This window comes from Chelon labrosus (genome assembly GCF_963514085.1).
Source record: "Chelon labrosus genome assembly, chromosome: 14".
NCBI classification, from domain to species: Eukaryota; Metazoa; Chordata; class Actinopteri; order Mugiliformes; family Mugilidae; genus Chelon; species Chelon labrosus.
In genome coordinates, this window is record NC_140347.1 from 2864318 (window position 1) to 2888823 (window position 24506).

At 42.2% G+C, this 24506-nt stretch overlaps 3 protein-coding genes across 5 annotated transcripts in view; 1 reads left to right on the forward strand and 2 right to left on the reverse strand.

The window, feature by feature from the left end:
- LOC311498919 (uncharacterized protein) overlaps window positions 1-24506 on the forward strand; it is a 227553-nt gene that overhangs the window by 78929 nt on the left and 124118 nt on the right. The gene's annotated exons all lie outside the window — the stretch shown is intronic.
- On the reverse strand, window positions 1810-9224 carry slc35d3 (solute carrier family 35 member D3; the record flags this gene model as incomplete). The annotated part of the gene is made up of 4 exons (XM_084559726.1): window positions 1810-3067; window positions 3164-3321; window positions 6770-6980; window positions 9000-9224. 4 exons carry the CDS (start codon window positions 9222-9224, stop codon window positions 2333-2335), a joined length of 1329 nt encoding a protein of 442 aa, XP_084415852.1. The 3' UTR covers window positions 1810-2332.
- The window catches only part of pex7 (peroxisomal biogenesis factor 7), a 39989-nt gene continuing 29272 nt past the window's right edge, over window positions 13790-24506 (reverse strand). The window contains exons 9-10 of one of the 3 annotated variants that reach the window (XM_084559732.1): window positions 24115-24217; window positions 13790-15163 (exon numbers count right to left, since the gene is read on the reverse strand). In XM_084559732.1, coding sequence (XP_084415858.1) covers window positions 15092-15163; window positions 24115-24217 — 175 coding nt within the window. In that variant the 3' untranslated portion in view covers window positions 13790-15091. Of the gene's footprint in view, window positions 15164-23214; window positions 23434-23644; window positions 23817-24114; window positions 24218-24506 lie in introns of those variants that run through there. The other 2 variants (XM_084559733.1, XM_084559731.1) reach the window with 2 other exon arrangements.

The window sequence follows — 24506 nt, forward strand, 5'->3', positions numbered from 1 at the left end:
GTAAAATTATCCAGACTTCTGCCTCTGCTGTCAGATTCAGTGGGCCAGATGTGATCATTAGCACAGAGCTCTCATTTAAAACGTCCGTCCATGACGGTTCAGCCCACATGTGAGAGGAGCCTCGACTCCAACGGGCTGATGTGAATAATTCCCCCAGACATCTGGTCGTCTCACCAGCCCACACGCGTCCCTCACAGAGCCTGATTTCCACTGATCTCATTAGAAGGATGCCAGCGAGTCGCCTGGAGGTGGGAGGACGGCCTCGCCGGTCAGACCGCGGCGATCTGCTGGAGCTCAGGAAGCCGATCTCTGGGCGCCGAATTGAAGAAATGTGTTGTATCTGTGGTTTCAGCGACTCCCCAGAAACAGCAGCAGATTGTAACGCCACATAAAATGACAATTATTTCTTTCACAACTGATTTTGTTAAGTGCTAATGAGAGTCTTAGAGGTGTTGGTAGGTTTGGGTGTTTCTCTTTAACTTTTAGTCAAGCTGTTTCCACCTGCTTCCAGTCTTTATGCTAAGCTAAAGTCTCTTTACAACAGTGGTTCCCAAAGTTTAGGGGCGAGGAGCTATTGTACAGAGGACGTGGGAAGGAAGTTGAATGAGGCTTGCTTGAGCACTGCTGGCCAGAGGAGGAGTCTACATCAACTCGACTATACTAGAGTTGTTAAAAATAAAGCGTCAATGCGGATTAATCCATCATCATAATTAATCTGATCAAAATTTTAATGTAATTAACCCATATGCAGCGCAGACTGACTCTGGCAACCCGTTTCGGGCAGTTTGTCCAAGTAGAGTTACCGTCACACAAATGGGCAGTTGATCCGGTAGTGACGGGCCACAGAACCAACTGATAACGTGCTAACGTCTTCCATCTTGATTGGTTGGTTCTGCGTTAACGTGTTCATTTTGACAGCCCTACTCAAAACACAACTTCCTAAGCAAAAAAAAGAAAATATGAGGCAGATATCGCCCTCGGTTTCACCAGTACAATGGTGAGTAATGAGGATTGACTGGATATCCTAAAAATATTAGTTTGTAACAATGCTAATGGATAATGTATACATACGTATAAACTGTCGTACACAACAGAATTGCTTTATAAAAGCTGCATCGGTGTCTTCAAATGGTCAACTTGCCACATATAAAGTTGCTTATAGAGTTGCTTAGTGTAGAAAAACACACACTATAGTAGAGGAATCAATACTTCCCTCTGCTATCAACATGGTCTCAATGAAGATGAAGCAACAGGAAGCTAAAAGTCATTCCAGTGATTGAGAAAGACAGTGCTCTGCAGATTGACGTAAGATATGTACACCTGTGTCAAACTGGGGGTGGGGGGTCAAATATCTTCAAATGGGGGGCTTGCAGAACAACTTTGGGAACCACTGTCTTATAAGATCCCACTCTATCAATCCAACTTTTCTCACCAGAACGGACATCTGATTGGTTCTTTCAGCTGCAACAAGAGGATTCACTTCATGTCTGTAACTTACAAACAAATGCAGAGTAGATTAATTGGCTGACTAGTTTCGGTACAGGGTGCACTTCTAAAAAACCGTCATGTTTTATGATCTCTCTGTTTAATCTGTACGCAGCAAACCTCAGTTTTGTTCCTACGATCCTGGAGTAAATGTAGTTACATCCAAACAGTGGCCGCTGCAGTGGTAGAAATAAAAACGGGGAAAGTTAAACGAGCAGAAAATGACACTGAAGTCCAACATGACGCCACGTTATTGTTATCTTCAATCCCCTTCCCATCAAAACAGGTGCTGACAAAGTTTTGTGTTCATGACAATGAGGACAAACAAACTCAGACTTTCCACCAACAAACAATTATTCATCCACAAAATAGAAACTTTCAGTTGCTGTTCCCTGACTGCTTGTGATATTCCAGTTTGGACAAGATGCACTCTTTTTATTTTTCTATGAGGCCTGCTTGTGTTCGGCTAGCTGGCTAAATCATGCTATGCTGCGACCCCCCTGATCACTGCTGCCTCGTCGTCAAATGATTTATCACCGACGGGCAGCTTCTCCCTGAACTCTTGATCCACTTTTCTCCACCAGGAACCTCTTTTTCGTTCTCGTGGTAAACAGAGTCCTGGCTGATGAAACTGAGCTCTAAAACGTCCACTGAGGTATCGCAGCAACAGCAGCAAACACAACCGACAAGCATTTGTTAAGCACTGCTGATAAAAGAGGTTCCTGGTGGACACAGAGGTCCAGTCTGTCATTTTCTTCTTCTCTGATTTCTTTTTTTTTTTTTTTTAATCCTGTAATTTATTTCCAGTTTTCCCGTTGCAGAGTCTGTTCAGGTCTCTGTCCGGTTCTCAGGGACTCTGCTGCTCCATGTTGTCAATCAAAGGGTCTTTCTTCATGAACTGCAGGTGTCTGATGGACCTCCACACCCCTAAGTAGCTGTCACTTGCTGACTGACCAGAGGGGGCGCTCTCCTTGTGGAGGTGCTCCCTCTGCATCTCCAGCACATCTTTTTCCGTCATGACGCGAGAATTCACGCGTCCTTCTCCGTCTCCTTGTCCACCATCTCCTGTCCACAACTCCCCGATAGGTGCTCGGGCGTCCGCCGCCTCCTCCTGCACTAAACTCTGCGTGTCGACGTGTCCCAGATCAGTTTCTGGATCGGTGGCGGGCCCGGTACCGTTGGGCGGTTTCTCTTGGTAAGGCTCCCCTGGCAGCGCGCCGTCTTTCCCCGCCTCCTCCAGATCCTCGTACGCGCTCTTCTTCTTTGTCTCGAAGTATTTGACCACGCAGTAGGTGATGGAGCCGATGGTGTTCACCACCACGCCGCCGATGAACAGCCTGGTCGGGGCGACGTCGCTGAACGCCAGCATGCCGACGGTGATGGTGGCGATGCTCTTGACCACGCCAACGAAGCTGGTGGTGACGGCCGAGTTGATGTAGGTGCAGTGCAGCGTGGTGAAGTTCATGGCGCAGCCGATGAAGATGCAGAGGACGAAGATGACCGTGATGTGCGGGTCCTTCCAGCCCTCGTAAGACCACATGTGGATGGCGTCCATGGAGATGAGGGAGCACACCAGCAGCACCTGGGCAGCAGAAGAAGAAGAAGAAGATGTAAGATTGTATAAAAGATGGCGGTAGGAGAGGTGAACCAACACAGACACTAGAGAAAGAGTCCACACCGGTGAGGCCATGATGGCGATGCTGTACTGAGCGGTGAGTGGTCCGTACTCGCTGTCCAGACTAGTTTTCTGGATCAGAACCAGGTAGGAGGCGTGGATGATGACCGCCAAGACGCCGGTGATGTAGCCGAAGGGGTCACCTGTGAGGTCGCCAGCGCCTGGAGGGAAGAAAATTAAACTGTGACGTCTGTGTGTCTATGATTATGAAGGTTTTTGTTGTTTTCCTGTATTTGAACTACACACACCGGCAAAGGCAGGATGTATCTGGTGTTTTTTTTTTAAACGTTAGCTTCATTAGGTTAATTGATTCTAAATTGGCTGTAGGTGTGAGTGTCTCTCTGTGTTAGCCCTGTGATAGACTGGAGACTCACAGGACAAAGAAGATAAATGAATGAATGACTCATATATTCTTATACCACCTTGTATATTCTAATGTTGAATTATATATTTTTTTATTGACTTAAACATTTGATATTGACTTATGTACTCTTATATTGTCTTCAGTATTTTTATAGCCACTGTTGTAAGGGGACTTTAACCTAACTTAGCATAAAGACTGGTAGCAGGTGGGAAACAGCTAGCATAAAACTTAAGCCTATTATTAGCATTTAACAAAATTAAATGTGAAAGAAATAGTTGTCATTTTATGTTTACTATTTACTCATATTGACTCATATACCATCATTTTTCTTAAATGTGATGATTCTGTATGTATCTTACACTTTTAGAGATGGTTTCTTTGTGTTTTGTTTTAGTTTGTCCAGCTCAACATCTGCTACAGACCAGATCCAGTAAATTCAATCAGTGAGTTCATTTACCAAAGAATATTTCATCTCATCCTAATCAAGCTGACAACTTATGATCCATTTCTAAAAAATGTTGACAAAATGTGTAACAGCAGTCTTAAATCTCCTCCATTTGGTCTCAATCTGTCTGACTGTGGATTATTTGTGGGTTCCAAACTCTTCAGAGATGGTTCTGGAAACTTTTCCAGCCTGATGAGCAACAACAACTCTTTCTCTGAGCTCCTCAGAAAGCTCCTTTGTCCGTTGCCATCATACACTTCCACAAACATGTGTTGTGAAGATTTATTTAAACTAAACCAGGAACTGAACCACACCTGAGTCTCATTACATTGATGGAAACACTTCTGAACACATGGACTCTGATTTAATCCTAGAGGAGCACCTCTCTGATATGTAATATTGGCTCATTTGCAGGACCTGTGTGTTTCCTACAGTCTTCGAGCAGACTCATCACCGTTTATTTGCTTTCTATTTTCGTGTGTCCTGCTACGGATCAGATCCTGTAAATTCAACCACTGAGTTCAATTACCAAAGGATATTTCATCTCATCCTAATCGAGCTGACGACTTACTTATGATCCATTTCTAAGCGAGACGGATGAAAATGTTGACAAAATGACATTATCTCACTGATTAATCCGTTTGACGTCTGGAAGATGCAAATGTTCTTTTTTTTCTTAAATAGAAGGGGACATAATTATCTCTGAGATTAAACCCAGAATGATGAATCTGTCCATTAGATTCCTGCTCAGCACATTTCACAGTCCATGTTTCGAAGAGGAGATTGATTCAGGAAATGAAATATCTGAAGGGTCTTTTTGTTTATGACTCCAGGATCATTAACAGTAATGGAAGAGCACTGGAAGAGTCACTGCAGGGAAAGATGATTAAAGGACATTCATGAAGCTTTTATTGGACAAAAAAAGAAAAAAAACATATGGTTTTAGCTTTTGTGTTTTCTTGTGAAAATGGCAATAAAAAGGAGAGGGTGGAGGATGGAAGTTAAGGCTCTGTGGGTGGAACAAACCTTCGAGTGCTGGATGAATTATGGCACTCATGCTTTTTGGAATTTAAAAAGAAGTAGAAACAAAAGTACATTTGGATAAAGAAAACGAGGACTTGGGATTTTACAGTCGGCATAATATAAATGAAGTGAGTCTCAGACATTTTTGAGGTTGTGTCAGATCAAATTCCTTCATTGCCTCTCGATGCCTCTCACGACTAATTCCAACAAAAGCTCCAGTTTGATTATCCACATAAACTGGTGCAGTCGCACTTCTTGACATTATGGTGTCGTTGTTAGGGGGAGATGTATTGAATACTTTAGAAGTAATTCGACTAAGTGAAGAAACCCAAAGTCTGACTGTTCAAGTGGACCACGCTCACAGAAGACCTCTCTAGAACGTGTTATATTAACCTCACAAGAGCTGGGTTTTTAAAAACAAAAAAATTATATTTGATTCATCCTCTCGTTAGAAACCAGACAATGAGATAAGTGGGCATTTGATGGAGATCCAGAACATGACCGAAACTGTGATTGGGTTTAAAAAGTCTGACAAAGAGCTGGACAAAAGCAATGATGCATGAAAGGTGAGAAACTTTACTATTTTGATAAAGCATATAGTTAGAGCTGGCGCAGGTTTACCCCAAACCATCCCTTATTTAAGCTGCTATAGGCCTAGGCTGCTTGGGGGAATTCCCGTGATGAACTGAGGTCCTGTCTTCTACTTTTATGTGTGACAGCAGAGAAGCAAAGACACATGAAAGATGAGAAACTAGAGGGAGAAGAGGGAGGAGAGACCACAATCTGCTGGAACCTACGACAACATTAGTTTGAATTAAAATAGTTTTGAAATAGAAATATCTCTACATGGATTAATATTAAATCAAAACAGCAAATCAGTACCTCAGTCCTAATGTGGACCAATCTTGTTGGAAAACTGGCCGTGTATATAAAATATTTTTCAAGTGAAGGGGGATTTAATCAGATTTTTGACAAATCTCACCAGACAACCAGATTAGTGGACATGTGAGACAGATCCAGATCACAACAGAAGCTCCAACTGTGATTGGGTTTAAAAAGTCTGACGACAGAGAAGAGCTGGACAAAAGCAAAGATGCATGAAAAATTAGAGACTTTCCTATAGTTCCTGCGTATAGTTAGAGCTGGCTCAGGTTTACCCCGAACCATCCCTTATTTAGGCTGCTATAGGCCGAGGCTGCTGGGGGACTTGATGCACGATACACTGAGCTCCTGTCTTCTACTTTCATGTGTGAGGACAGAGAAGAGCTGGACAAAAGTAAAGACACATGAAAGATGAGAAGATGGAGGAGAGACCACAAACCTCTGGAACCAATGAGGACGTTAGTTTTAGTTTGAAGTAAAATTGATTTGAAACAGGAATCTGTCTACATGGATTGATACCAAATCAAACCAGGACATCAGTAGCTTAGTCCTAACGTGGACCAATCTCGTTGGATAACTGGTTGTGTATATATCATGAGGGATTTGAATCAGATTTTTGACAAATCTCGCCAGACAACCAGATTAGTGGACATTTGAAGCAGATTTAAAAAGTCTGAGAACAGAGAAGATCTGGACAAAAGCAAAGACACGTGAAAACAAGAAACTTTCCTATTTTTGATAAAGCTAGAGGGAGAAGATGGAGGAGAGACCACAAACCTCTGGGATAAATAAGGATGTTAGTTTTATTGTGACGTAAATCAGTGGTAATACCCAGCTCTACTCTCAGGGCACAGTGAAGACAAAGATGAGTTTGTTTGCGTGTGTTCGTGTTTACCAGCCAGCGCTGCTCCTCCGGTGGTGATGATCACGGCGGTCACCACGCCGGCGGACGGCACGCCGTTCCTCAGCACGCACACGCCGATGCTGAGCGTGAAGAGTGGCAGGCAGCGCTTGAAGACGACGTACATGGGGAGGCTGAGGCCGCGCAGAGACCACAGGGTGAGGGTGGACTGCAGCGTGGAGAGGACGCACACCGAGGCAAACTCCTGCACACAAACACACAGGCTTTATCGTTTCGGCTGCACAACAACCGCTGGTTTGGAATCAGTTTGGGGAGAGAGTCACATGGTGAACGTTCCTGTTACTGAAGGCTGTTTTCTGTCGTCATCATGTGATGTTAAAAACGGTCGCCACAGACTGGAGAAGGTCAGCGCTCACATGCTTTATCACAGAAAAGTCACCAAGAATATTCTGAATTCAGTTCTGGTTGGTTCTCTAAAAACAACACTACACCAACCAAGACGTTAACACACCTGCTGGACGCGTCAGTCGGCGTCTTGCAGTGTTGACATGACTTCATCAAACAGGTCCGTTCAAAACAAATCTGAACTTTTACTAAAAACCTGTGCCTCCTGCTCAGAGCTGCAGAAGCTGTTGATCTGTGAGAATGGGAAGATCATTTAACAAACACAAGAGATCCCATCGTGACTGGATGAGGAGTAGAGGCTCTGGTGGTGGTAACCATGGTAACCTTTACTAATCATCATCATCAGGTGAGGAGTTTCCAGGAGAGACAGAAACATGGAGGTAGAAAAACAAGATGAACAAAGATGGAATCAATGTGGACAGAGACGATGGAGATGTGGAGACATCTTGGTCGTCTTCTAAGACTCTCGACAATCAGGACTGGAGGAGGACATGGAGGAGGAGGATATAGAAGAGGAGATACTTCTACTCATAATCTATCATCTTCTTCTTGGATGGAGAGACACTGTGGAGGTGGTGAAGACGGCTCAGCAGAGCCTTGACTTCCTGAGAGTTTTCAGGAACAGCGACATCCCTGAAAACCAGCTGGTGTCCTCCTGTCTCTGCTCAGTAGAGACCATCCTGACGCACCGTCTCAGTGGTTCTTCCCTTAGATGAAACCAGCTCCACGTGTTTCATAAAGGCTGCAGTCCCCCCCGCCTCAGGCTGACGATGGAGGACGATGAAAACCAACAGACTGAGAAATAGTTCCTCTCTCACGGCTATTAATGAATTAAATGCTGCTAAAGCTTAATTCATTCACATCATAGGGATGACGCATTGGACGTCTGTGTTTGTCTCAGCTTATATTTTATCACCTTTTAATTTATTTGATTACATTTAACTTGTGCTTTTTGCTGTATATGTTACACTGACAGTAAAGTTATTCTCTTCTTCTTCTTCTTCTGTTCTATTCCAGTAGATGTGATTCTCCTCATCTTCATCAATAAAGTTCTGACCCAAAGACCCAACGTACCGTCGGGTGGATATCATGGTCGAATACGGTCACACCCCTAGAATATATATGTTTAAATACATCGATCTGTTCTTGTGAACTCCCCCAAAATAAAAATAAAATATCTTTCTTAGATCAGTCTCTAGCCTACTGACCCCCTCCTCTGAACCTGAGCCACTGACACTGAGCCTTATCGTTGCTGGATGAAGGTGCTGCACCAGAGCTGCCTCCACTGCTGCAGATAAGTAAAGAAAACACGACGGACTGAGTTTCACTGAGAGTTTGCAGATTTTTAGCTGCAGAGATTGAGGCCAGCCGTCCTGTCAATGATGTCAGTGAATCCATATCAGCCACTCAGCTCATCTGTCACTGGCTCAGTCAGTCAGTCAGTCAGTCATCAGCTGGGCTCAGCTTTTAGTTTGGAGCTGCATTTTAATTTGCACTTCTAGAACTGAAGAAGAAAAGATCTCTTCTTTTTATTTTATTTTTTTTTAGGATTTTATTTTATCTCCTCTAGTAACTGAAAGACTCCTTTGTGTGTCTGAAACCACAACTTACACCAAAAAAAAAAATGCATTATTACACAATAGCTGCACAATTACACAACAGTTCCTTTGATTTTATTTCTGAATTTTGTCATATGGTTTTATTTTGTAAAGTACGACAGAAATATTAGGAATAACTCGTTAAAACTACTTTAAACTGCAGGACGTTTTATGTTTTATTCTTTAAACAGGTAGCAGTTTCACCTCAACACACTAAGTCTCTTGATTGGTGTTTAACATTGAGTATATTTCTCTCTTACCTTAGAGAGCTGCAGGCTGAAGGGCGGGATGTTGATCCTCCCCAGCCGTCTCAGGGTCTCCAGGGTGAGCGCCGCGGTGCTGCTGGTCAGGAACTGGATGAGCGTCAGGAAGCCGAAGTGATAATTAGTGATGAGGAACTTGAGCAAGATGTTCAGGGAGCCGGAGAAGACGCCGTGCGCCACGGCCACGGAAATCCCCAGCAGCCGGGTCTTGAACACGTCCATGGTGCTGGTTGGATTAATTAAAAAGAAAAGAAAAGAAGCCAGGCAGGAGACTGACAGTAGTTTTTCGTTTTCTTCTCACAGGAGGCTTTGGAGAGGTGTCGTTCCCGGGATGAAGGGGAGGGTTTGGTTTTTACGCGCAGCCACGACGCACTGCTGCTGGACGGACGTGAGGCTGGAAAGAGCCCGAGTTAGCAGCGTCAGAGGAGGAGAAGGAAACTGCATTCAGGATGGTTTAGTTCAAAAAAAATAAAAATAAATGAAATAAAATAGTGTCTGTGTAAAGGAGGAGGAGGAGGAGGAGGAGGAGGAGGAGGGAGAACTGCTGACTCTTCTGTTTCCTCCTGAGTTTTAACTGCGGCTCATTTAGTCAAACATTCACCAACTCTCTCAGTTCTGCCTTTTAGTTTCCACTCACTCATTTTTATTTTTGACCAGTTTCCTGGAAGAGAAAAGAAAAAAAAAATCCTCCGAGGGAAAGAAAAAGGAGAAGAAGAAGAAGTGAGTCCTCCAGCAGAATGATGTTCAGGTACAGTAGAGGAGGAAGGTCGTCCTCTGAGAGCAGCCACTGAAATATGACATTTTGCCGCAGCGCCTCTTGGCTGAATCCCCGAGAGGGAGGGAGGAAGGGAGGGAGGTACGGGGGTGTGTTGGTGGGGGGGGGGGGGGCGGTCTTAACTCGCTATCTCATTGAAGTCATTGAAGTAACACACCGATGGGGGGGCCTCAGTGCTGAGTCTAAGCGGAAATGTCTCCTCTGCTTCAGTTTTTTAATGACTTTTATCTTTTCATTCTGCAGCTGACTGATGAACTCTAGATGGATCTACATCACACATCTAGTATCTGGTTTAATGAATCAATACTCCATCAACAACCAGCACCACAAATATCTGCTTTGAGTCATAGAGACACGGAAAGGAAACTGATGAAGGAAGAAGGAAAGTCACTGCTGGACACACCAGTATGTGGAGTTTGGTGAAAACACTGAATACTCAGGGAGGTACAGAGGTCTAGACAGAGACCTGGTTCAGACCCAGGACACATTAGACTGGTCTGGTGTCAGTCCACATGTGGAGGTGGTCTGAGACACATGTGACCTCCTTCCTTTGGTAGTGTGAACACACAATGAGTCCTGGGTCACATTAAAGACCACCTACTCAACAGGGCTGATCTGTGGAAGAGGAGTTTAACTCCTTCATTCAACCACTAGTAGAAATGATCACATGAATCAGTGATGTCTGTTCATTAGTAATGAGAGCCTTTTAAAAGATTCTGAACCAAACTGAACCAGAAACTAATCTGAACTAGAATCAACAAGAGGGTCTTTCCATCTTGTTCCAAAATCTGGATCATGTCTCCAAGTCAACAAGCAGCTGTTGATGGTTCTGATCCAGCGGTAGGTAGAGATCCATTAGAGACAGCAGCTGGTACAATATTCTACTGACCACATGATGGCGCTGCTGATTTACAGACACACAAACTGAGATCAGATCTCAAGAGCTGGCTGGGGACTCATGTGGAGACAAACTGAGTGTTAAACTAAATGCTGAGAACAGAAAGTAATCAGTATTATCATTCATCAGTGAAAACTGACTTTACTCTGGTGACTCATTTTCGTTTTTTTTATCAAATCAGGAAGTTATTCATAGTATGGAGGACCAGCATGTTAACATGTCTAATTCTAACATAAATGAAATCTTTCATGGCTGAGAGTGAATTCAACTCAACATCAGTAGTTATCTGTCACTCTCTCTCCTCACAGCTCGTTTTAGTTCACTTTAAATCGTCTTTATCACTGTGACAGATAAATGATTTATTTGTTGCCAAAAAAAATCTGTAAATCTGAGAGAATCTGTAGAGGATTAAATAATCATCTGATTCCACAGATATTAGGAACGAAAGCACATTAGCAGCTCAGTCGAGTCAGGAAAGCCAGCAGGAATCTGAGTCAAGGCTGAGGAGCTCATTAATCTATGAAATATGAGAAACGAAACGTCTTGAGGTGATCTGCAGAGGGTTCTGTTTTTCTAAGGCCCCAAAAAGTTGGTATCAGCATAAAACAACCAGAGAAAATTTAGCTTCTTTCTCCGTCTTCCATCAGTGAAGCAGGTGATGAACTCTGGTTCATCCCAGAGACTCTGGAAGTTCAGATGAGTCTGTGAAGGTTCTCAGTCATCCAGGTCATGGTTTATCCAAAATGTGTTTAAAAAAGGCAACTGGACTGTTGAGTTTTTTGAGAAGACGTTTCATCTGAGTAGTTTCTTCAGTTCTAAGGGACTGGTGGTAAGTTTGAGGTTTAAATAGGAAACTCTGAGGGTATAACCCATTTGGCTTGTTTGTTTTAACAACCAGAAGCTGGTGAAGCTAATTTCTAATAACTGTTCGATACTTACCTGTCGTTGAGGGGAAGTTCAGTTGAGTTTGTGAAGATCACTCAAATAATTTTTTGATGGAACAAAAACCTGAAATACTCACATCAACAGAGAAGCAATAAAGACATCTACGAAGGTTTGCCATCATGGTGGAGAACGAGCTTCCACCTCCTCCTCCTCCTCATCATCATCATCATCAAAAACAGAGACATCCTCATCAGTCATAACAGGCGTGGAAATGACTTGGACAATGTTTTAATTGAAATATTTCATCAGAAAATCAGCTTCCAGGCCACGAGGGAGGGAGATCCGCCCTTATCGGGCTCAGGCCATTAACTTCCAATTAACACGCAGAAGGAGACGGAGACGCTTTCAAACGAGGGGGAGATTAAAACCGGGCTGAGGATTTAGACCGGGACTCCTTCCTCCGTCTCTCTCTCTCTGCAGAAGCAGGGGGCGAGTGAAGTAAATGCATGCATCCATTGTTCCACAAGCTATAGGTAATATAGATTAGCCTGGGCAAGTTGATGGACTTCCAAATTAAACTGTGGAACACAATCGTGGTGAATGAATGGAGCGTTAAACCAGACCTCTGGGTGCAAGTATGAGGCCTGTTTGAATGTCCCTCTGTCGGCTGGATTTAACAATGGTGTATGGTGGAAAATGATCAGATTATTGGAAAAAAATGCAGCTGAATGTTTGAAGAACTACGTTACCCAGAAGCCCTGAAGGACGTCCACCAATAAATGTCCCTCAGGTTGAGATTTTCTGTGAATTAAATCTTGCAGAAAATAGAAGCTGCTGGTTTATGTGTATTTTATCTGTTAATTATGATTTACTACATCCAGATAATTATTCTAATGCTCAGCACGCTAACTGGAAGATTTTATAACACTTTCGCAGTTCACGTCCAGTTTCTTTGCACCTCTTTCTAATCAAAGTGGACGGATGAATATGCAGCAAAAGGTCTACATTTTAAATCGATTCATGTAAAAGTCTTTTTTTTTTTTTTAAATATATGAATCTGCAGGGAGCCTCGTTCCCCTGAATCCTCTACGACGGTGTTAATGTGAGCGACATAATGGAAACTTTAATGGAAACAGCAGGAACTGAAATAAACGGGAAGGATCATTTAAGACACAGACGATCATATTCATTCTATTAAATATAAAAATATTAAAACACTGGACTTGTGGGGTTTATGAAAGACGTTTCACTACTTGGATGCATGGTGAAACGCTTCATAGGACTAAAGTGGTCCTCCTACAACCCAGAACTGAAGAAGCCACTTGGATGAAAACATGTCTTAGTTTCAGCCTTGTTTTTAGGATATGCCACGACAACAAACAACCTGAAACCAAGGCAACCTGGTTGGGTTTCTTGAAGATGTTTCATCCAAGTAGCTTTTTCAGTTTTGTCACATGGTAGGTTTGTATTTACAGTCATTGTTTGGAGAACATCTTGTAGGTTCTGGATTGAAGGACCACCACAAGTCCTAAAATGAACTTCCTTAGTCCAGAACTGAAGACTTGAATGAAACATCTTCAAGAAACCCATCAAGTCCAGTTGTCTTTATTTCAGGTTGTTGTGAAATAATAAAAAAAAAAACTGTAAAACTTCAACATGGACTCACTTTAAGATTCAGCATCTAGTGGACATCTGAGGAACTGCAAGGGGTTTCTGGTTGGATAAATTCTACCAAGTTTGTAGGTCCCCTAACTTTTCAGTTTGTGATTTTACATTTTGGTTTTATCGTCAATAAAAAACAAGATGAACAACTGGACTTGTATCGTATCTAGAAGACTTTTCATCTGAGTCTTGGACCAGATACTCACCTGGGACAGAAGGACTCTGTTTTGATCCTGTTTCCAATGAATGATTCTCTGGAGAACCATTAACTCCAGTATTAAATTGTGAACTGGGGTGAATCTTCTTGTGGACGGATGTTCAGAATGTGTTGCAAATTGATGGCAGATTATATCTTAGTCCACATCCACCGTTCAGAGAAAGGGTTTTCCAGTTTGACATGAGAGGATGTTTTTATTTTCTCCTCTTTGAAATTGGTAACGCCCTCTCTGAACAGGGGAGGTGGACTGAGATATGATCTGTGTAAGTTTAATAAACCGTGAGAACCTTCACGGACACAATTGTAAATTTAACAGTTATATTTTATATAACAGTTCTCCATCATCAGCGTACATGGGTGACATTTAAAATTAGTCACAGCTGGCATTTGCTCTCAAGATCAGCTGAATATCAGAGACGTAATTAACATCCTGATTTACATGAAATGTTGAGCTGAAACATTGTTTTCTCTTGGATTTCTTCTGATGCATCAAATTAAATTCCAGTTACAGTACATTTCCTTCTGTTCCTTCCATTTCATCTGAGTATTATTAAAAAACTGAACACTTTGTTATGTAACAGAGGAACTTACCAAGGCCTTGACTGTGATAACAGAAACACACACACTTTATCTCCTTACTGCAAACACATGTTTGTGTTCTCAGGGTCTGTTTTGTGTGGTTTCAGATAAATGGGAGGACAAGGTCTGTTGCAGTGTGGACGACGCTGATGGAGATTTCTTTTCAGGACTTTGCTGCACATTTCTGAGAGAAGATGGTGAAGACAAGAAACAAGGTGAGAAAGAGGTTCTGTGATACTAAAACTAATTTCTCTGTTCATGATGAATGTTTCTATAACTGACCTGTTTAAATTAGATCAAGGATTAAGGTTCGTACAGGTGGGTGTCCTCACAGGTTGCTAGCTGTCTTTAGCTTCAGCTCCACTCATGCTAAACCTTTTGGTCCATTGCTGAATTAGCTCGGAGTTAAATCAAACAAAGATGGAGATGGACGGAGACGCCACACTGAGCTTCAAATCAGGATGTAGAACGGTTCATCCATCTTTAATCAAACTGAGGACAATGTAGCATGTAGGGACGATATGACACCACTAATCTGTGACCTAACCCCTTGGAATTCCATGACTTTCAATACCAACAATAAAACAATTCAAAGTAAACAAACTAATGTGTTTCAACATGAACTAAATTTTATTTTCCAAAAGTGCTGGACAATACTGACAGAATGAGCAGATGGACACAGAGTCAAACAATATGATCTGAACAAGCTTCAACAAGCTAATGTTAGCCTTTGACTGTTATTGTCCTCTATCTACACGACATTCAGCATCGCCTGTCTCCTCACTCTGTAGCATCAACTTTGAACCTATGACTCGGTGCCGCTCCAAGGTTTAGTCTTAAGTTCAAGACTAGATTTAGAACGAGGTTATGGTCAAAGTTAAGAGTTAGTGTTGGAGTTAAGGCAAGTCGTGGTTATGGTCAAAGTGAAAGCTTCCAACATGGATCTGAATGGGCCAATCATTGTGAAGCCAGTCAACGGCAATCAGCCAATCCAAGCACAGCTTCAGAGTTCCCTCTGATTAACACTATGCTTCATGAAGTCCGGCACCCTCAGAGGGACAGTAGTACGAGTTTTAAGGAGTTCCAGTGGAGAGGCAGGCAGGCGTGTAGATCTTCACCGTCTCATCCCAGGAACAGTCCAACACCTGCAGACAAGATGGAGGAGTGTGAGTCCTGAGGAGTTAAACAGCCTCAGCTTCTCTTCCTGGTCTGGAACCTAGACCATCTACCGTCACCTACAATTTTTTATTTTTATTTTTTTTTGTGGTTGAAGGTTGGTCTGGAGTCGCTCTGTTAGGAACTGATTCTGGTCCAGCAAAGAACTGCCAGGCCAATCAGATCATTTGAGCAGGATTACACATTGCACTTTTTTTTATTTTTGAAAGCAAGCACCGTTAATGATTTAGGCTCTGTAAATACTACTAACTACTTTAGTGTTTTAGTTTGGCCCAAGTTCCATCCACTAATATGGAGGGGGCGGAGCTTACGACCTACACTGCAGAAAGACACCAGGAGGAGCTGTAGTTGAATTAGTTTACAAAAACAAAAATGGCTACTGTCAAAGAAGTGAGATGTTTACAGTTTGTTATTGCGTCTGTCGTGAAAGAGACTGACAGTGAAAAAACTTTAAAGGATGAAAAGTTAACAGCTGTGAAGATATTTGTTGAGAATGACGCCGTCAAGGAGAAACATCTTCCAGAGAGGGTTAGGGAGTTTATGGCAGCGTTGGATGACCGGAACTTTTCTGGAGTAGAGAACACAAGGTACCAGCTACCCTCTCCACACTACATTAACTTTGACTGAAAGATTTATTGGACTGAATCCAGTCCACTCTAGGAGAAGACAGGGAAGACAAGGAAAGACTTTAGGAAGCTACAGGAGACCAACTCTAGGATGTTAGGACATTTGACATCAGATTAGGACTGGATATTAAAAGATTAAGATTGGATCACGGGCAGGGTAACATGATAGGGACATCCATTTACCCTCACCTCTCTCCACCTTCTTCTGACAGATACTGGATGAACCTTAACTACCATGATGTCTCTTTTAGAGTTTGTGAAGTTCAGTTTGAAGCATTCAGTGAAAATCTGTAGAATAACCAACCAGACTGAACGTTCTCTACTGCAGGAGAACAGAAAGTGACTGGAGTGGTGTTATTGTTGATCTTGTTTTCTAAATGTAATCAACATTTGAGCTTCCAGTTGAAATAACCTAAACTCATACCGGCGCTGCAGGTGAAGCATAGATACTCCTGAAGGACGGCCAGCTGAGAGATGAGACGTTCAGCTCCTACATCAAAGGCCTCCACCTAAATTAGCTTCCACTATCAGTTCAGGGGCAAAAGGCATTTAGGCCTCCACTCTGCACAATAACATCTATATTCACTCTTCCTTTCCAGAAGCAAACAACAAAACCAGAAGATTTCACTGTAATTTCACTGCAATTTAAAAGATGGTTTGCATTTGTATCGGAGAGACGTCCATCCTCCTGCTTTCATCACTCTCCACCGATTCACAGGCAACAAAATGCCAGTTGACTCAAAGCTTTAATCTTGCTCCTATTAATAAAAACAGAAAAAGCTCATGTTATATATTAAATTCTCCGTGTTTTCATAGCTCAGTCGTGAGATCCCAACGTGTGTTTATGCTGCAACTGCAGGAGGGAACATTCAGTTCACATGTTCTAAAGCTTTTCTCTCATTTCTGGCGTTATTACCTCAAAATACTGAGAACAAACCTGTGGGTGATCACACAGAACACGTCTGTTCAGGTTCAGGTTCATCCCTCAGACACAAAGATATGACTTTGTTGACTATGTTAATGTCAATTTAGGTGGAACACATGGACTTTTGCAATGTTTACCCTTAAAAGTTTAGATGGATCTCCTAATAACCCTGGAAACTCTTGATGTGACGGTTTCTCTCCTGTAAACATCAGGTTGAGGAGTTTCCAGGAGGGACAGAAACATGGAGGTAGAAAAACAAGATGAACCAAGATAGAATCCATGTGGACAGAGACCATGGAGACGTGGAGACATCTTGGTCGTCTTTTAAGACCCTATACATTCAGAACTGGAGGAGGACATGGAAGAGACACTACTTCTTTTTCTCCTTTTATATCCTTGCCTTGATCCTCATCTTCTTCTGTTCTATAGTTCGTCAATAAAGTTCTACAATCGTTTTGAAATATCTGATCACATCATTTGATTCCATGGAAACTGTTCATGTCTGATCTCAGGTTTGAGGCGCTTTAATCCATGCCAGGTGAAGTTGGTATTAGTGGAACACGACAGAAGAAAATGGAAAAGGCAAATTGAATTTAAAAGGAGTATAATCTCTTAAAACCAAACTCAATTTCTCAGAAAAAACAAACTTCTTGAGGCAAAACTGAATGTTCCAGACTGTACGAAGCTCTTTATTTCTAACCAGCTGTGTCTCCACCTCCCTGTCTTCCCTCTGTAATCAGTCGTGATGTGGCTATCATCTGAATGACATGCCTCTGCTGGGACGCGGCTATCATCTGAATGACATGCTGCCTCTCTGTCATCTCTCCGTGAGGCAGAGCAGAAAGTCCCTGGTTCCACTTTACTTTCATGATTCCTGGAGTCAGAAGAGACTTTGTGTTTGATTAAACAGTGAAGAAGAAGAAAAGCTGCAGCAGCGTTAGGGCCGCTCTAAACCGCCACCGTGATGCAGGTTTCTCTTTGCAGCTGGTTGAATTTAAAGGTGTAAAGATCCTAAAAGCCTGCAGTCAGCTTCGGCAGAGGAACTAAATGAACATGTCAGGGTTGGTGCTAAAATTAATTAAAATCCGTCACAGTGACAGACACAGAGTTAAAAATCTGTCACAGTTCATTTTAACCTGCCGCGTCTGCTTGCTGGTGTTACACAGATGTATTGGCCGCTGTATTTAAGTTAAACCTTCTGAGTCAACGCAGTTGTTGAGCTCAGCAAAAAAAGACAAAAACTCCAAAATGCTGCGCTTGTGTTGATTTGTGTGCTCACCAATTCTGAACTGTTGCATCAACCTGTGACTTTATCAAGTCCAGTTTGAAATCGGAGTCTTCCTGCTGTCAGATGACTCAAAACATGTTGATTTCATTCATAGTACCGCGGTTGTTGAATCGTTTTTCAGGTGTTTGGACCGGATGACTGAATCAACAAAGTTGATTCAATTTAGAGATTAGTGGTGTCCCGATCAAGACCACTCAACCATCGTCAGTGGAGACATCTTGGTCTTCTTCTTCTTCTACTCAATCAATTCAGGACTGGAGTCAAAGATGGAGAGAAAAATCACTTCCTTTTATAATCTTTCCATCTGCTCGTCCTCTTCGTCCTCCTGTTTCTTCTCTTGCAGATGCTAATGGGGATGCTAATGGTGATGCTAATGGTGTTGTGTATAAGTGAATCTAAATGACAGTGAAAAGAGTGACTAAGACATACCATGCGTTCCCGGGCTGCTAGTGCCTGACACCAATAGATTTTGAATATAGATGGTTTGCAAAGCTTAAAATATAAGCTAGAACTTTTATCCAAAAAGCATTTATGAGTTTCACCACTCATCTGAGAAGCTTCTTCAGTTCTAGGCAACTGAAGAAGCTACTCGGATGAGTGTTAGTAGCCTTTAGCAGTGGTTAGAACCACAACATGCTTCTTCAGTTCTAGGGAACTCGGATGAGTGGTGAAACGCCGTCTCAAAAAGCTCTACAAGTCTAGTTGCCTTTTAAAACGCTTTTTGGGTAAAAGTTCTAGCTTATATTTAAGTAGATGACCAGAAGATTAATTGACTATGCATGGTCGGCACATTAATTGAAAAATGAATTGCTGAAACAGACTCGCAAGCAGCAAAGATTTGAAATGTTGACCCACATCAGAAGAATCAGAATCTCAATGAATTAGGCTTAAACTTCCAAGAACATAAGCTTTTTAAAAATCGGATCTACGGCTCTGGAAAAAAAGCTGTGTGGTTAGAGCGCCGGATAATAATCAGCATTCCCTTCAACACCCCCCTCCTCACCATCAGCTCTCCCACCTGCTCGACTGAATCTCTGAATCAGTGAGTTAACAAGCCTTAAAAAGCCTTTTAGGGCATGAGTAAGCAAAGTGGCTGCGCAAGTGACTCAGGCACCGAGGAGAGGAATGCCCTTCTTTAATTAACTTTAACAGCCGCTTTGCAATGCGAAGGCTGCCAGGACTGCAGCAAAGCACAGAGACAAAGAGAGAGAGAGAGAAAGAAAGAGAGAGGGAGGTTATGAGATGTAAGGAGAGGTGGGACGAGGAGGAACACTAAAGGGAATATAAAGGTAAGTTCAAAGTCTGAGGGATGTTTAATGTCCTCTTCTGTGTCTTTTTTATTCTTGCTGCTGAGAGAAAGTGATTGAGGACATGCTAATTAAAACACTAAGAGCCTTGTAGTCTCCAGTACACATGTTATCAGCATTGACTTGTCAGTAGCAGTGCTTTAAGTGATGCTTTTGTTTTGAAAATCCGCACTCACACGTTCTCTGTAGCACCTTTAACAACAAACAGTGTTTTTTCTTAATTCTGCCATTCATTACTTGAGTTAATACATAAATTGTTTTGTCTTAAAGCAGCGAAACATTCCCAGAGCCCAAAGTTACAACTTTGAAAATGAATTGTGTATAAATCGAAGGTATTCTGTTTCCAGATATTTAAAATAAAGAGTAAACTATCACGTGATCAAACTCTAAAATATGATGCACATATATATATAAACACAACTAAGCCTCTCGTTTAAAGCATTCTCCATCAACTGATCACAAGTAACCAGCTAAGTCTTCTAATTTATTTCTTGTTCTCTCGTCCTGTTTCTAGTTTAGTTTGGTTCTCAGCTCCAAGGCCAGAGTCTTTTAAAAGGCTCTCATTACTAATGAACAGACATCACTTATTCATGTGATCATTTCTACTAGTGGCTGAATGAATGAGTTAAACTCCTCTTCCACAGATCAGCCCTGTTGAGTAGGTGGTCTTTAATGTGACCCAGGACTCATTGTGTGTTCACACTACCAAAGGAAGGAGGTCACATGTGTCCCAGACCACCTCCACATGTGGACTGACACCAGATCAGTGTTCACACCTGGACCTGTTTAACCTGGACACCTGGGATCTGATCACCAAATAACCAGCTGTGAAGATGAGGATCATTCTCAGAGTAGTTCAGGTCCTTTCATCTACTGATTTCGACAGCACAAGGAGAGGAAACTCTTTTCTTACTCCAGATCACACTAAGAGCTACTTCCACGAGATAATCAGTGTAATTTGCTTTTGTTCCTCTGTACTGCTTCACTCTATGTTTTTCCAAAAAACTATTAAAAATAAATCAATAAGCTGCACAGGTGCACAAAAACCAACGTTCTCCCCAGATACTCATTAATGTCTAATTAGAAAAAAGTCTGCATCATTTCCGTCTTTCAGTTAAAAGGAACTTATTATCCATTTTAGTGTTTTTTAAAGCTTTACATGCTCAGTGTAGTAAAACCTCTAATTAATCCTTAGAGGGTCTCCATCGTGCTCTGTTCCTCCAGTACGACTGTAACTGTGACCGCTACAAGAGTGACCTACAGACCTGTGAATGGCTGTCACCTTACATCAATGTATGATCTATCACCTCATCCTCTCTCAGTCTCAACACACACTCTGTACAAAGGTCTACGCCACCCGGTGTTTGTGCAGCTTGACCTGCGATGCTGTGAGGAGGGTGATTCATCAGACACATGTGACTCTGTCCAGATAACACTGCAGCAGTTAGTACTTTAATCAGAGGTATAAACACAGAAGTAATCTAAAGAAGAGGAGGAAATGTGAGACAGTACAAAGAGAAGTTTGATATCTGATGTTGCAACCTGGTCTGGTTTACAGTGAATCAGTTATACACCAGGTTTACTGGCTTGGGAAGCCATGCTGACAAAATGATGAGCTAGTTTATTATAGCTTGTCGTAGCAAAACTCAATTCTCATCATCATCCGGGTCCAGAACGGATCCTAAACGTCCTAGAGTTGGTCTCCTGTAGCTTCCTAAAGCCTTTCCTTGTCTTCCTTGTCTTCTCCTAGAGTTGGTCTCCTGTAGCTTCCTAAAGCCTTTCCTTGTCTTCCTTGTCTTCTCATAGAGTTGGTCTCCTGTGTCTTCCTAAAGTCTGTCCTTGTCTTCCTTGTCTTCTCCTAGAGTTGGTCTCCTGTAGCTTCCTAAAGCCTTTCCTTGTCTTCCTTGTCTTCTCATAGAGTTGGTCTCCTGTGTCTTCCTAAAGTCTGTCCTTGTCTTCCTTGTCTTCTCCTAGAGTAGACTGGATTCAGTCCAATAAATCTTTCAGTCAAAGTTAATGTAGTGTGGAGAGGGTAGCTGGTACCTTGTGTTCTCTACTCCAGAAATGTTCTGGTCATCCAACGCTGCCATAAACTCCCTAACCCTCTCTGGAAGATGTTTCTCCTTGACGCTGTCTCCAGGAAACTTTTCTCTTCATTTAAACGTTCAGTGTTTGTTGTTGTTGTTTGGGTGCAGCCTTTGACTGAGTGGACTCCATGGATTCTGTTTAGATGATCAACTACTACCGCCTCACCACACATCCACATTACACTGGTTACTGACTAACAGAGGACGACCTTCTTTTACACAGGACACTTCTTCATATGTTGAGCTTTGACGCTAGCCAACCACCGTTAAAACAGAAGAAGAAGTAGAAGCGTTGATGCTACAGGGATGTGTTTTTGGTTTATGTTAGACTTGGCTAAAGCATAATCAAGATTTTAAAAATGCCTGGATCGACCCTGATACAGATCAGGACATCCCTTGTTGATGTACTCGGCTAAACGGCTTTGGGGCGTTTGGTTCTGCTACACTATCAAACCCTGAAAAAAACATTTAAAGGAGAAGAATCTACTAGAGCGACAAAAACGGTAGAGAGAGGGAGAGGAGCTCTGCCGTGATGTCAGTGTTGGTTTAATTTTCCAGCCTGTATTCCCTGCAGTGACGCGTCTGATAACAGCACAGCCAACAATACAACTCATTACTGCGCCTCCTCCTATACACACATTCTCCAACACTGACAACGCAGCTTCGTTGCTGCATCTCTGCTGGACGCAGTAACGAGCTCGACCAGGACAGCTCGCCCTCGTTTGCTGGTTGCCGCGGGAAACCGACTGTTTACCGTGACGCCGTCGCGTCCGGCCGCGGCCCGGGGAGGCGTCGTCGCGTACGCACTTCCTCCCCGTCACTGACTGCGTCTTGGAAAAAAGCTTGTTCTGATTATTTCCAGCAAGTGAGAAATGAGAAAATGTGTTGCTGAGGCAGGGAGGTTCAGGAAATTGTGCTGTTCCATATTTTATTGTCAGCAAATCTCATGATTACCTTAAGATAATAAAGATAAAAATAAAGATAATGTTTTTTCTGAATTTCATCAGAAATGGGGGTCTTTTATAAATGATTTCAACTCCTTGTCAACACTTATTGCTGATTAATTGGGCGTTATATTCAGTGGGTGTTCTTTTTATTATCCATATTATTATGATTATTAAAATGTACTTATTTATATATTTATTTTCTTTTTACTCATTATTTCTTTTAATTCATCATGTGTCATTAACTGTATTAATGTGCATAGAAATGTCTGTAATTTAATTTCATACAGAGACACGTTGAGTAGTTTTCTAGTTCTAATGTCATACTTGTCAAATAATAAACCAAGAGGATGAACTTTTGAATTATAGTGTCTATACTGCAGTTCCTCTCAAAAACAAAAGCATTTAAATATTTACTTCCCGACCTAAATTTTATAAAAAAACAAAATAAAAATAAAGATTTGGTTTGATTCACATCTCGCGTCTTGTGTTCTCCCTTGAAGGTATGAAATCAATGTGGGAACTAATGGTACAGTTGGGGAAATGGTCAGCAGTGATGTCTGCTCCGTCTCTGGTTAATGGGCTGGAACATGTAAAGCTGTGCTTGTCGTTTTTTAGTGTAGGGCAGCTGAAGGCGTTCGAGGGCTGTGATGAAGTTTGAGACAAAGCTCAACTTTGCTAAATTCAAAGCGACATAGTGACGTGGGAGCCATATCCTCAGTTCATCGTCTGTTTCTGTCAAAGAGTCAGATTTCAGCTCCAATTAAACACAGATCCCAGTTCAGCTTTTTGTCTTCCCACTGCCTGCATCTTCAGACTACGCCGTCGAGTCGGTCTGAATGAATGGAAAAACTGAATTTGACACCGCCGGCCTTTTCAGTTCGCTGCTCCTTCACCCCGACACGTGCGAACGCCCAGCTCGCCGACAGCCGGCTGCTGTTGGTGCGTGGGTTATCTCGGACTGTTTGTGTGTGGGCATTTTGATGGATGGCCCCATTTCAGGGACTACAGCAAACAAAGTGGATGTGGAGAACACGAGGAGGAAATAACATTTTCCTATATCTGGAAAAACACATGAAAAAACATCCAAATAAAGACTGAGTCTAAGGATTACCCTGAGGTATGGTCACATATACAAACACCTCAGTACATTCTTCTGTTTTCATGACTCTGTAGATGGCTTTGACCCAACACCAGGCACAATCTAACCTTTAGTAGCTGCTGCAGAAGATGTGGTAACTCCCTTTAATGGGTGATTTAGGCTTCTGCATTAATTTGACGGCATAGCTATGACGACAGTCCAGACGCTAACACCGTAGCCTAGCTGCGATTGGTCTGCTTGGTAGTAGCGTGTTTCCTCTTTAGTATTTCCGGCTGCTACTCCATCTCCACAATTTTCTAATTGATTGTTTCAATAAAGATGGAACACATGGAGGAAGGGTTAACTGAGGAGATTCAGAGATACAAACGTTTGCATGACACCACATTTTCAGTCAACAACAAACAAAAATGAACCCGACTAGTATTTGGGTGGTGTTGTTACAGAGCGAGTCAGACTGACGAGGCACAAGTATGAATGACTCGCATGTAAGGAGGTTATGGCGACCGGTCCTGCAGTACTCTAAAAGAGTCATGAGAGTGGCCAAAGTCAGGGTATATCTTAATAACTGGGGTTGAGTGAAATAATCATTTACAAACATCAGGTGATGTTTGTGTGTGTGTATGTCTGTGTTTGTGTGTTACCTGGTTGGGGACATGCAGATTGAAGTCTAATCCACAAACGAACTCTGAATGATGTTCCACGGTGTCCAGAAGAGGCTGATCACATCTACTGTAATCCCAGAACCTGAACAAACACAGATGTTTGTTTCAATAATGTTTTCAAAAGCGTCAAACACACAAAAAAAAACTTAAGGTTGATATTTTATCAGTCACTGGAAGTTAAATACAACACAGACATGGATCTAAAAGTAAAAACTCTAAATCGCTGACCAGTTCATTAAAACAGATGCAAATTCACTTTAATTAAAACTTTATTCATCATGTTTTTCTTTTTAAACGATAAATTGACTTCCGTTCCTATTATTATATATTATAGGCTGGTAAGCATGTTCACCTACTATGGGCCTGATGAA